This window comes from Myotis davidii, unplaced genomic scaffold (assembly GCF_000327345.1).
Source record: "Myotis davidii unplaced genomic scaffold, ASM32734v1 scaffold663, whole genome shotgun sequence".
NCBI classification, from domain to species: domain Eukaryota; kingdom Metazoa; phylum Chordata; class Mammalia; order Chiroptera; family Vespertilionidae; genus Myotis; species Myotis davidii.
The window spans coordinates 2,290,272-2,304,088 of record NW_006295816.1 but is presented as its reverse complement, the minus strand read 5'-3'; the positions used below and the strand labels follow the sequence as shown (position 1 = coordinate 2,304,088).

The 13,817-nt window shown below is 65.3% G+C and overlaps 1 protein-coding gene across 1 annotated transcript in view; it reads left to right on the top strand.

Annotated features, from left to right (window-relative positions):
- Positions 1-3,232: 3,232 nt before the first annotated feature.
- LOC102773659 overlaps positions 3,233-13,817 on the top strand; it is a 58,444-nt gene continuing 47,859 nt past the window's right edge. Inside the window, exon 1 of the mRNA XM_015568293.1 lies at positions 3,233-3,397. Coding sequence (XP_015423779.1) covers positions 3,233-3,397 — 165 coding nt within the window. The remainder of the gene's footprint in view (positions 3,398-13,817) is intronic.

Sequence of the window (13,817 nt, the reverse complement as noted above, 5' to 3'; positions counted from 1 at the left end):
CCTCAGCCCCTGTGCCACTGCCCCTGCCCTCCCCGTGTGCCCACCTGGTTCCAGACAGCCTGTCCCCTGGTCTGCTGCCCTATCCGCTGCCATCCCTCCTCGGTGGGATGACGCCCTGTCCCTCCCTCCCCATCATGGCTGCGGAGCGACAGCCACCTGTAGGCCTGCACCGTCTCTCTCCGGGTCCAGCGGCCTGTGCAGGTGGGGGACGTGCAGGCTGCGCTGCTGGGCCGTGGGGTTTTTCCAGCGAGCTCGCGGCCAAGGACACCCGCAGGCATGCGATCTCGCTGCGGCTGCTGGGCCCTGCACCCGGTGCGCCCTGGCCTGTCTGTTCTGAGCTGGCTCCGGGGCCAGGGCATGAGGCTGGGGCGCAAGGGAGTCCACGCTGAGCTCTCCCGGGCTTCCTGCTGGGCCTGCGGGCGGACAGCACCTCCCGGGCTCACGAGGGCAGAGATGACCTCCCCCCCGGACTGTGTCTCCAGGGTCTTCCGAGACACAGGGCTCAGCGCAGGGCCCACCCAGGGGACAGGGCGACGGGGCGGGGCCAGGAGAGTGTTAGCGAGAGGTTTGAGGCACCGGAGGTAGAAGGAAGGGGGTGTGGTGCACCCCAGGGGCTCGTTTGGGATTGGGAGGCAGGCTTGGCTGGTGGCTGGACCAGGCCCTGCAGTTCTAGGATTGTGCCCTCACCTCCCCAGGAATTCCCGGCTCCTGTCCCCACCCTTGCCCCTGGGAGGAGTGAGATGGGGCGCAGGGTGAGGTGACCGGGAGCAGAGGCAGCATCAGCCGAGGGGCAGCAGGAGGAACCGCAGGGGCTGGGGACCCAGAGGCTGCAGGTGCACATAGGAGGCGCCCCGGGGAGGCGGGGGGGCCTTGGGTAGAGTGGACAGGAAGAAAGCCTGGCAGATGCAGCCCAGCCTCCAGGGGTAACTGAGCTGCAGGCCAGGATGGAGGTGTCAGGCCCGGGCCCAGCGGGCCCCAGAGCTCTGCTCTGGAACCTGGAACTGGGCATAGGCCTTGGCCAAGGTGCCACGCACACAGGCCCGGTGCTGGGGAGAGAGGAGGAGGGGGCTGTGGCACCCCTGTCTGGGCTCCCCTGTTGTCACCTCCAGGACTCAGGCTGAGTTGTCGGAGACAAGGACAAGATGGCTGGGGAGGGACTGCCGGCGAGGACAGGGAGAAGTGGGGGGAGAGGGGCAGACCCCAGGAGACAGAGACTGTCAGCCCAGGAGTGGAGCCGGTGGCTGTGGACCCTCCGAGGGCAGATCTAGCAGGAGAGGCTGGAGCGGGAAGGGGCTGGTTCCTCCTGCGGAATCCTGGTGCCGTTGAGTAGCAGCGGCGACCTCCGTGCGGGCTTCTGCATCTGGCTGCCTGTGGAGGCCCAGAGAGGGGGCGCCTATCCGCAGGTCCCCGGCTTTCCAGCCCGCGTGCCATCTGCTGGGCGGTGGGGTGTGACCCTGGCACCTGGAGACCCGCTCTTGTGGCGGCTCCCTAGCCCGGCCCAGCCGCCGTGCGGGCTGCGTGGGACACCGGGGCCCGCAGGGAGGATCCTGCGCTCCCCCCACGGGTTGCCAGCAGGTCATGAGGCTCAGCCTCAGGTCTGGGCTGCGCGGCTCAGGGCGCCCCGATAGAGGCGCCTGGGAATGACCTTGACAGGGGCATCAGGTAGGAGAGCGGCATCCCATGCCCTGAGCAGCCAGGCGGCTGCGCCCCCTGCTGGCTGCGTGGCTGAGACGGGGTCCCGCCCAGCCAGGCGCAGTGTTGGGAAAGGTGTGTGGTTCCTGAGACCTGGGTGCGGGAGGGCGGTGGGAGCGGGGGACCTGGCCCACCACTCACAGGCGTGCGTCCTTGGTCCGCCCTCGCCTGTTTCTGAGCCTGTTCCCCCAGCCGTGGGCTCTGGGCCCCGGGCTCCCTGCATTTCCCAGGGGCTCCCAGGCCCTGACCCCTCCTTGACCTCTGTCTCCACGGGGGACCTCGCTCGTGGTGCAGCCTGGCCTGGTGTCCCCTGGAACTCCGCAGCTCCTGGCTTTATCTCACCCCGCAAGTCGAAAGTCGCCACTGCTCTGTGGGAAGGAGCCACTTCACCACAAATTATTTTGTTCTAAGAGAAGGACAAAGAGAAAAGAGCAGCCGGAGGGGCAGGGAGGAGGAGGGGGTGCCAGCCGCTTTGTGCGAGCGTTAACCCTTGGGCTGCCTGGCGCCGGGCGCTGGGCGGGCAGGGGCTCAGGAGGCGCCCAGTCCCCCCTCCGCCCGGTCAGATGCCCGGAGCCTTATCTCCCCTCCCCTCTGTCACTCCACCGACCTTATCTCTCCTGCCTGCCTGTCTCTCATCGCCGCCACTCCACCTCCTGCCTCCTCCTCCTCACCCCTGGGTCTCTCACCCCCTCCTCTGCACAGCCTGTGGGGGGAGCTCAGTCACGGTGACTCGGACCTGCCAGGGTCACCTGGATGGACACCTGCACCCAGTGAGGCCCCGGCGTTTGCAGGGGTGTCCAGGGCACACACATGTGCACGCACAACCCCCTCCCCCAAGCCTCCAGCCATGAATAGAAATGCCCACGGATCTGCTTCTCCGACTCTGTGCGAGCCCCCAGGCTGTTCCTCCCCCCTCCCCCCCACACCCCAGCACCCAGCACCCAGCATGGCACAGGGGGTGTGTGCTGAGCCGTAACACGCTCACTCACGCAGATGCGGACTGTGAGAGTTACACACCCATGTGCATGCCCCCCAAGGGGGGCGGAGACTCATGCCCCCTGTGCCTCTTCCCTGGTCCCTGCCCCCGCTCTCTGTGCCCTGAATGACAGAGGATCCCCTGGGGGCACCCAGAGCTCCCGCTACAATTTCTGCAAATGCCCTGGGGCAGCACCAGCAAAAAGGGGTACAGCTGCCTGAGCCCGTGTGGAGGGGTGGCTGTGTGCGATGCCTGTGGGGGTGTGTAGGTGCGTGTACATGCGTGAGCATGTGGGCATCTTGTGTTGGTGTGTGGTGTGCTATGTGTGCTTATGGGCTCCTCCCCCCCACCCTTCCCCCTTGCAGCTCTCAGCCAGGCAGGGGGGTGCTGCTCATGGCCCCTGGGGAGGAACCCTGAGTCCAGAGGGGGCGGCGACAGCCACAACCAGTGCCAGCTGCGGAGCCGGTGACTGTGTCCTCCAAGTCCAAGAGCGCCCTGGGCCCCCCTCCCAGACCCCTGCGCTCTGTCTCCGTGGCCAGAGCCCGGGGCGGGGGCGGGGCGGGCATGGGACTGTGGGACCCCCTGGCCTCACCCGGCTCTGCTTCCTTCCAGATCTACAGGGACAACCGGAATCTGTTCGCGGTGCAGGAGAACGAGCCTCAGAAGCTGGTGGAGAAGGTGGCCGGCGACATCGAGGGCCTGCTGGCCAGGAAGGTGCAGGCCCTGAAGGTAGGCGTGAGCATCGGGAGGGCGGGCGGACCTGTCCTCGCCTCCCGAGAACCTGCGGCCCTCCTGGCGCCCTGAATGCGGGCCGGCCGCCACGGGCAGGGCTGCAGCCGCGGGGACGTGGCAGCTGCGGCAGGCGCGGGCAGTGTGAGCTGGGGAAGGCTGCACGCGGGGTGACTGGGGCCTGGGCGACCCTGTGTGGGGGTGGTGGTGGGGCCCGGGCCGAGTCCGCCCCTCCCGCCTCCTGGTTCTCCCTCTGCTGTGTCGTACTTACGTGTCCCTGGGCGAGCGCCTGCCGGGATTGTGACCTGCCTGTGCCTGGGGCGGGGCTGCTGGCTCTGATGGGGAGGGGGCGTGAAAGCCCCAGGGAAAGCTGTGGCCACGTGAAGCCAGGCGTCAGGGCCGCGGTCTCCCCTCTAGACTCAGAGCGGTCGGGTCGGGCCTCTTGGCTCCAAGCACAGCAGTTCTGTGAGGCGAGAGCCGGCTGGGCCCCCCCGACCCGCTGTCCAGAGCTGGCCGAGCCCAGGCAGCAGCTGGGAGGGGCTTCTGGAGCTGCAGGTCACACAGTAAATGAGGGAGGGGTCCAAGCGGCTCCCAGATCAGAGGCACAGCTGCAGCCGCCCCAGCCGGTGTCAGAGACCCGTCCAATAAGGAGGAGGGAAGTACAGCCCTGGCTGGTGGGCTCAGTGGTTAGAGCGTTTGGCCTGAGCACTGAAGGGTCCTGGGTTCAATTCCTGGTCAAGGGCACCCACGTACCTGGTCTGAGCCACATGTGGGAAGCAGCCAATCTATGTGTTTCTCTCACATCAATGTTTCTCTCTCACTCTCCCTCCCTTCCACTCTCTCTAAAAAATCAATGGGAAAAATATCCTCGGGTGAGGAGTAACAACAAAACAGGGGAGGGGAGTAGTACTGACACACGAGACAATGGGCACGAACCTGGAAGCATTAACCCAGCGGTTCTCAACCTGTGGGTCGCCACCCCTTTGGCGGTCAAACGACCCTTTCACGGGGGTCGCCTAAGACCATCCTGCACATCAGATATTTACATGACGATTCATCACAGTAGCAACATGACAGTTATGAAGTAGCAACGAACATAATGTTATGGTTCTGTGACACCATGAGGAGCTGTATTTAAAGGGCCAGAAGGTGGAGAACCGCCGCATGATTAAACTCAGTGAGAGAAGCCCATCGCGAAAGACCACCTGGCGTGCGATCCCCTTTCTGGGAAACGCCTGGAGCAGGGAATCCGTGGGCTCGGACAGCCCATCACTGGCTGCCTGGGGCTGGAAGGGCGGGGACGGGGTGTCTGCTATGGGCGAGGGTTTCCTGTTGGGGTGATGGAAATGTTCTAAACTCAGTGTGGTCGTGGTCGCAGCTCTCTGAATGTGCTATAAACCACTTGTGTTGTCTGTGGGTGAATTGTATGGTCTGAGAATTACATATCAATACAGCTCTTTAAACACACACACACGGTGAGCCAGCCCACGCGAGCCGTGCCCAGCTCGGGCTGCCACCCAGCCTACACCCCACCACATCCCGCCCCAGGCGAGAGCCAGGACCCCTTCCTCCCCCAGGAGCTGGCTCCCCTGCCTGCCCCTGTGTGACCTGGATCATGGATGAGGGGGAGCCCCCCACCCCCTGCGGACCCACAGGCCCGGCCCCGAGAGGCGGGCCAGGACTCAGTACCCTTTCCTCTCCCTCCGCAGCCCAGGCCGCGGCCTGTGCAAGTGGCACTGAATGCAGGTGATTCTCAGTGGGGCGACGGTAGGAAAAGACACTCACTGGTGGGCTGAGTGTCACTGGTCCTTCTCACAGCAGCCCCGTGAGGGACGCCCACTTCCCGGAGCGCACCCTGAAACACAAGGTGCCGTGCACCGGGTCGGGGTGTGGCGGAGCCAGGACTTGAACCCAGGTCACTACGACCCTGAGGCAGGCCCCCCACTGCCCGCATTCTCCTCGAGAGGAGCAGAGAGCCCCCAGCCCTCTCCCGGCAGGTGACGCCCCCCCCCCCGCAGCGCCCCCTGGCGGCTGCCCGTGTCCCAGAGGAAGGGGAGGGCCGCCCTCCTCCCACCTGGGTCTTCCTTGTTCAAGATGCGCTTCGGCCTGAATGATGTTTAAATTTGCTTTTCACCAAGGCCTGGCCCTTTCGCCTTTCCCCCGTTTGTTTGCGGCCCGCGTGCACACGGAGGGAGGGGTGTTGGGGGTCTGGGCCCCCGCAGCGCACCTCACTGTTCCTCTCTCCCTGGGCCCCAGCCAGTGGTCCGTCGTCAGTCCTCTTGCCCTGGTCTGGAATGTTAATGTGGGTCCTGCGAAGAGGGAGGTCGTCGTCTCATCTAATCAGGGACAATCAGTGTTGGTAACGGGCGTCTCCAAGCTGCACAGGTGGTTTATGGGCCGCGAGTCAGGCGGGAGGCGGCGGTCAGGACTTCGCCGCACAGGCAGCCGGCAGCCCCGGGTCTGGGAGACCTGCTGGGGCCTCGGCTTCGGAGACACGAGGGGTCGCCTCTAGGAACCCCTGCCTGTGGGAGATGGGTCCTTTGAGCCCGGGCCCGACTGTTGAGTCCCAGGAGGGGAGAGAGACGCCCGCCTCTGATAGCAGATTGGAACAGAGTGGGACCCCGCTAGGACGCCCCTCTCCTCCCAGCTGGGGCCTCTTTCAGGAAGGTCATCGCTTCATGGTTGTAGTCCTCCCTCCATTCACTGATGGCCTGCTGTGTGCAGGCCGGCGCTGGGGTGCCCTGGTGGAGCTCTCATTCCAGGCCCAGCCCTGGCCTTAGTTTTCCCCTCTGTAAAATGGGGACAGGAGACCATCCCTGCCCGGTGCTTCTGGTCCCACAGCTCCAGGAGCCATCATTTCTAAAGGCCACGGTGAGAACAGTGTCCTGAAGGTTGTGCCGCCTTTGGCACCATCCCTGGCACCTCTGCTGCGATGGGACCAGAGGAGAGGCTGGGGAGAGGCACTGACTTGGATAAGGTGAGGAGTGACCCCAGTGCGGGACATTCCAGCCTCCCGTGGAGGCCGAGGCCAAGGTCGTGTGGCCCAGTGGGCTTGGTTACGTGGAGAAGGGGACGCCCGGGGCCAGAGCAGGTCTGGGGGCCATCGGTGGCGGTGAGAAGTCTGCTCTCGAGGGGGGGTTTTCACCTCCAGCCTCAGACAAGCGGGGCAGAGGAGAGGCCTGGCCGGGCACCCAGGACCGGAGACCTTGGCCTTAAGCTCTGCCCTTCCCCTTGCCCCCTGCGCCCACGGTCCACCTCAGCTCTGCCCTTCCCCCCGCGCCCACGGTCCACCTCAGCTCTGCCCGTTGCCCCGGGCCAGGACCTCCCCGAGGCTGTGCCTTTGTGCCTTGGCGTCCACGCAGCGTGTGGGACCCGGCTGGCACCCTGGAGCCTCTGAGGAGTTTTTAAACCCAGATGCCCAGGCCCCAGCCCAACCCGCTCCATCAGACTGTGGAGTGGGGCTGGGCCTCGGTCTGTTTCACACTCCCGGATGGCTCCGTGTAGATTCAGAGCCTGGGACGTCCCCCCGAAATGGCAGAATTAATTCCTCCCCATGATGGCCGGCCTCCATCTGCGTGCCCGCCACGTGCCCGGCCTGAGCTGAGCTGGAACATGCCAGATCGCCCCTCACCCTCCCTACCAGCCAAGAGCTACTCCTCTTATTCCCATTTTACATCTGAGGAAACTGGGCGCCGGACTGTTAAGCCATTGGCCCAGGTCCCCCAGCACAGCAGGCGTTAGATCCAGGCAGCTGGGCTCCAGCCCCCGCCCACTCCCCTCCCCCCTTCTCTGCCCTCCTCGGTGCTGCCACCAGTGGCCACATGGCATCTGCTGTCCACAGGGAGGTGGGGTTCTGGTCTCTCCTGTGATGAGCCGGTGACCTTGGGCCCATCCCTGCCCCTGCAGTGCCTTCCTTGGTCTCACAGCTCCAGGAACCATCAATGGAGACAAGACACTGAGCTCCCCCTCCCTGCGTACCCCCACAAGGCCCCGGTGGACGGGACACGGGGTGCTGCTGCGGCCCTGGTACTGGGGGCGCCAGTGGGCAGTGTTCCCACCGCCAGCGGCCTCTCTGGGGAGCGAGCATCATTTAAAGAGTAAAATTAAAAACCCTTCCGCACGCAGCCGCCCTGCTTTTGCCGCTAATGGCCACTTAACCCAATTAAACGGATGCTCTGTTGGCAGCGTGACCGGGTCTGTTCAGGAACTGGCTCTGGGCTGGGCGCTCAGGGGAGCGGGAGTGAGCCAGGGGCCAGGGCTCGGGGGGCAGATGGTGCCCGTCAGGAAGGAGAAGTCTGCCTGCCCCCCACCCCCTCGCTGCTCTCTCTCAGGCTTCGCCTCGCAGGTGTCTCAGTGTTGGTATCGCTGGCGTTGGAGCAGGGACGTCCGTGTGCGGCTGCTCGGTGCCGTGTAGGATGTAGGCAGCACCCCACTGGGTGCCAGCAGTGTGCCACGCCCCCGGGTGTAACAGCCAAAAATGTCTCCAGCTATGGCCAGACGTCCCTGCAGGCGACGGCCCCCCTGAGTGAGAGCCACGGTCTAATGGACGGAGCGGGGCTGAGAGGCTGGGGCGGCCCAGCAGGAGGACGGTCCCTTCAGTCCCAGGGGCAATGGTGAGCTCAGGGCTGCCTGGAGGTGGCGGCAAGGATTTGGGGGGAAAGCTGGGCATTGAGGCAGCTGGCAGCCACCGATGCCTTCGTGATGGGGGTTGGACAAGCAGATCGCGAGGACAAGAGCCATGGTGTCACCCAGCAGGAGCCTCTTAAACGTTCCGGTTACACCGAGGCCGCGGCCCTGCGTTCTTGCACAGCGATGGTGGACGGAGGGGCTCCAGCTGCCTCCGCCCACCTGCCTCCCGGCAATTAAAAGGTGTGTCTGTGGGGCTGGCAGTGGCTGCTGCCGCCCTCCATTCTGAACATTAAGAGATCTTGACCTTCCACTTTCCCGCTCGAGACAGGAGGCGCGCACGTGGGGCCAATTAGGCGCTGTGTGGGCGCGAGGGCCGGCAGCCTGCTCCCCCTGATGGCGCGTTTCAGCTAATTGTCTTCCCTCACCCAGTGCTGCTCCTGGCAACGTGCTGCTGCCAGGGACTGGGAGGGGGAGCGGGAATTAGTGAGGGGCCCTGTGAGTGCCTGGGGTGGGGAGCCCAGGGGACCACCCCGCAGGGAGAGGCCAGCAAGTGAGCGAGGAGGGACTTGGGGGGGGTGAGTGCTCAGGAGAGACCCCAGCACGAGGTGCTAGAGCGACCCCCCCCAGATCGGGGTCGGAGGGAGCTAGCTCCTTGGAGGAGGTGGCCACATGCGTGCAGAAGGGAGGGGATCTGCCGTCCACTCCCCACACACCGAGGGCCCTGGGCATCCGCGTGAGCCGTGGGCAAACATGCTGCTCCCAGCCACTGGGGACTGAGTGTGGGACAGCCTCCCAGGAGGCAAGAGCCCAGGGACCCCTGGAAGGCCTCCAGGCTGAGCTGGCAGGGCAGGGAGCTGGGTCCTGGGAAGGAAGAGGGAGGCAGGGCAGGTGAGTGTGTTGTGTTTGGGGGCGTGGTGTGTGGGTGTGGTTAGTGGGGGTCCAGGTGTGTGGGTGTGGTTAGTGGGGACCGAGGTGTGTGGGTGTGGTTAGTGGGGACCGAGGTGTGTGGGTGTGGTTAGTGGGGACCGAGGTGTGTGGGTGTGGTTAGTGGGGACCGAGGTGTGTGGGTGTGGTTAGTGGGGACCGAGGTGTGTGGGTGTGGTTAGTGGGGACCGAGGTGTGTGGGTGTGGTTAGTGGGGACCGAGGTGTGTGGGTGTGGTTAGTGGGGACCGAGGTGTGTGGGTGTGGTTAGTGGGGACCGAGGTGTGTGGGTGTGGTTAGTGGGGACCGAGGTGTGTGGGTGTGGTTAGTGGGGACCGAGGTGTGTGGGTGTGGTTAGTGGGGACCGAGGTGTGTGGGTGTGGTTAGTGGGGACCGAGGTGTGTGGGTGTGGTTAGTGGGGACCGAGGTGTGTGGGTGTGGTTAGTGGGGACCGAGGTGTGTGGGTGTGGTTAGTGGGGACCGAGGTGTGTGGGTGTGGTTAGTGGGGACCGAGGTGTGTGGGTGTGGTTAGTGGGGACCGAGGTGTGTGGGTGTGGTTAGTGGGGACCGAGGTGTGTGGGTGTGGTTAGTGGGGACCGAGGTGTGTGGGTGTGGTTAGTGGGGACCGAGGTGTGTGGGTGTGGTTAGTGGGGACCGAGGTGTGTGGGTGTGGTTAGTGGGGACCGAGGTGTGTGGGTGTGGTTAGTGGGGACCGAGGTGTGTGGGTGTGGTTAGTGGGGACCGAGGTGTGTGGGTGTGGTTAGTGGGGACCGAGGTGTGTGGGTGTGGTTAGTGGGGACCGAGGTGTGTGGGTGTGGTTAGTGGGGACCGAGGTGTGTGGGTGTGGTTAGTGGGGACCGAGGTGTGTGGGTGTGGTTAGTGGGGACCGAGGTGTGTGGGTGTGGTTAGTGGGGACCGAGGTGTGTGGGTGTGGTTAGTGGGGACCGAGGTGTGTGGGTGTGGTTAGTGGGGACCGAGGTGTGTGGGTGTGGTTAGTGGGGACCGAGGTGTGTGGGTGTGGTTAGTGGGGACCGAGGTGTGTGGGTGTGGTTAGTGGGGACCGAGGTGTGTGGGTGTGGTTAGTGGGAACCCAGGTGTGTGGGCGTGGCTAGGACGTGAGGTATGGTTTGTGGGCGTGGTTTAGGGGGCCCAGGTGTGTGGGCGTGGCTAGGACGAGGGGTGTGGTGTGAAGTGTGGCTAGGGCAGGGGGTGGGCCGAAGGATCCTCAGAAGAAACATGTGATCCCCTCCTCCTCCCCCACCTGCCTGCACTAGTGGTGGTCAGCGGGGCCTGGCTGTCTGGGGGCCTCGGGAAAGGCGGGGCTGTGGGTCGGGGCTGGGTCTCTCCTGGCTCCTCCTCGCAGGTGCGGGGCCACAGGAGGGGTCAGAGGCGCTGTGGTGGCTCCTGAGCTCCCACCGGCCAAAGGAAGGGTCTAGGGGCCAATGTCCCTGAGGCCCACAGAGCCCGGGGGGTCAGCCCCCCACCCCCCTGCTGAGTTCTCCCCAGTGGATGAAGGTCAGGGGAAAGGGCAGGGGAAGCTCAGCACCCTGATTGCCCTGACAGCATCGCCCGCCTCGTGGGGGACGGCACCGGGCTGAAGTGCCCCAGGGCCAGGTCTCACCCCCAGAGGGGGGCTCTGAGCCTGCTGCCCATGGTTCTGCTCAGGATGCCAGGTGCCTGCCCTGGCAGTGCCCTCAGTCCCAGCAAACCTCTCCACCGCCCTCCTGCCCTCGTGTGGAGCCAGTCTGCACGCGTTGGGAGGCACAATCTCACTTTACATGAGGAAACAGGCTCGGACGAGGCCGCCCAGCCCCTGCCTGGATCCCCTGCTCACCCGCTCCAGGACCTGTGTGCCCGCCCCTCCCAGATCACCCAGGAATCTGGAGGAAGCAGAGCCTGCTGGCTGGGACAGAAGCCAGGGTGGCATCTGCCAGGAGAGGGCAGCGCACCCGTGAGGCCCCAGGGCAGGACCTCGAGAAGCCACTGGGGACCCTGGAGAGGGTGGCGGTCGGTCGAAGAGGGTGACAGAGGCAGCTGGGAGCCATGGGCCTGCGCCCCGCCCGCCGGGGAGGGGGAATCTAGGACATGGGCGAGGGGATCAGCCCAATGGACACGCAAACACTGAGCCCGGAGGAGGCGGAGGAGACGCTGGACTCCACTCCCCAGAGAAGCGGGCACCGAGGGGGGCTCTGCCTCCTTCCCGGGGGTCCTCGCCAGCAGTGGGGGCAGGAGCTGGGAGGCCGAGGAAAAGGGCCTGCAGGTGCCACAGGGACAGACCAGCCTAATTTAGGATCAGAGAAGTGAGAAATTTAATTGAATCTTAATAGTGTCTGGCCCTTTGTTCTGAAATCCTCGCGCATGAGGGCTCGGGGAGGGGGTGTATCTAAGGTAGGACCAGCAGGTGGCCTGGCTAGTCCTGTCCTCCAGGACCCCAGACGTCAAGGAGACAGGCTGACAAGCCATGGGGTCCCACTGTGCAGAGCAGGTGACAGGAAGGGTGAGTCCAAGGAGCCGGCCTGGAGGAGGTGGTAGAGCTAGCCTGGGAAGGCGGGGGGCATTTCCAAAGGTGGCGAAGGGAGAGAAGGAAGGCACCAAGCCTGAGCCTAGAGCGAGGGTGAGCGGAAGTGACTCGAATGCTGTGGGCTGTGGAGGGGCTCCCGGCAGGTGCAGCCTGTAGGTCCCTGTGTCCCCTGCGTGGGAGAGGGATGCAGAGGGGACAGAGGCCGGGGGCAGGGCTCATCACCTGCGTTCTGGGGAGGTAGCTGCACACCCCCGTGCAGACAGCCCTGGGGCAGCCATTCACCCTTCTCACCCCAGTTCTGTAGCTTAAAATACACAGCAGCCAAGGCCTCCACTGTCGCTACGGGCACTGGGGGGAGCAGTGAGCCCCCGGGGCCGGTGAGAGGGCACAGTGCATGCACCCAGCCTTGGGCGGGGCGGCTGGGCAGCTGGGCGATGGGAAGAGCCCACAGCTGAGGGCCGGCTAGCCCCGGGCGCGATGCTCACCCAGACGACCCCAAGTTTCCTAGAGGAGTGGGCCTGGCTCATCGTGGGTACCAGGGGCCGCAGGGGCTGTCCTGCCCTCAGACTGTCTCCTGGCACCGAGCACCTGGCATATAAGCCCTGTACCTGGTGAGCAGGTGCAGGGAGCGGGGACAGATCGGCGGGGCCCTGCCGCCGGGAGTGCAGTCCGCTCGAGGCGACAGGGATGGGACCCACGCCACAGGGTGGGAGCCGTGGACAGTGACCAGGCCTGGGGCGGGGAGGGGGTTGAGATCTATCCAGGGAGAGGAGAGTGAGCGAGGGAGAGGGCCCAAGGCGTGTCAGCCTGCGTGTCTGCATGTGTGTGGTGATGGAGGGGCTTGCCTGCGTGCCTGCCTGCGTGTCAGCCTGCATGTCTGCATGCGTGTGGTGATGGAGGGGCTTGCCTGCTGGCCTGGCTCTACCGATGCTGTTCCTTGGAGTCTGAGATCTCGCCTGTGACCACAGTCCTCCTGGTCATGACCTTGTGCTGCCCCCAAAGAACCTCTGGCCATGCCTGAGTCGCCTCCGAGAGGAGCACCGTGGCACAGGGTGCCCGGGACCAGGCTCAGAGAAAGAAGATGCCAAGAACTGGGGGCTCACCCACTGCTATGCCGCACCCTCGATCTGCCCTGGGCCTCAGTTTCCCTTCCTGTGCAGTAGGGACAAGCATAGCCTCTCAGATCTGTCATCAGCACTTAGCCCAGGCCTGGGAGACCCCGACTCAGGACGGGATGCTCGTGGGGTATCACCGGGGATGGGCCCTGTGGACGAGAGGAGCCCCTCAAACCCCACCCAGCGTGTGGGCCAACCCGGGGCTCCTAGGACCTCACGCCAGCCCGCCCCCCTCTGGAGGCCTTGCCGGAGGCCGTGCCCAGCTCCCACCTCTGCCGGCCACGCTGTGAGGCTGGTCACGCCGCGGGCCCTTTGTGCAGCCTTCCTGTGTTTGCCCACTCTCCGCCCGGGCGAATGGGAACCGCAGCGTGTTTGCTGTGTCAACACCAGCTGGAGCCCAGTTACCGAGATAGCGGAGGTGTCAGGCCCCAGCCGCAGCCGCCCGGGTCGGGCAGCTCCAGCCTGTGACCCACCCGTCCACCCGCAGGACTGCCAGGCCGGGCTGGGCAGCCGTCTGGAACCAGCCAGGGCAGCCCCCGGAGGGAGCTGGGCTCAGGAGGGTCCGCACAGTCTCCACTCGGCCCAGCTCGGGAACTTCCGGGCAGAAGCGGCCTTCAGGCCTTTGAAGGCTAAGCTTGGGGCTCCCCCACCCCCCATGCAGAGCCCCTTTGACTCCCGGTCCCAGCCCGGGCCCCCTCCCCTCCCCTCCCAGTGTTCGCGGTCATCAAGTCCAGCAGTCCCGGGAGAGGAGCCCGAGTGGTGCGGTCGGGCAGATGGCCAGGCGGGCAGCAGACGGGGTCAGGGCAGTGGACAGCACTCCAGGGGGGACTCACGGGGCCTGAGCCGGCGAGCTGACATCGGGTGTGAGCTGTGCAGGCAGGGGCTGGGGGCCGGGGGGAGGCACAGCCCTCGGAGGGACACAGGTAGCTTTCACTGGTGGCTGGTGGCTGGATTGAGGGATGGCTTCACAAACGGATGGGAACAGAGGCCGAGCCTGGAGGGAACCCAGGGCCCCGCCTTTAGCCAAGGCTGTCCCACCGCTTGGGGACCAGAGCAGTCACCTGGGGCCTCTAATCCTGTTTACTTCTGGAATGAGACTCCCACCCACTTCATCGGTAGGTTTTCCAGAAATGAGCCTGTGAGGGTGGCTCACCCAGGAGGCAGAGGCCTGGGGGCAGGGACCAAGCAACTGAGTCAAGGGGCAGAAGGCCAGCTCTGGCTGGTGTAGCTTAG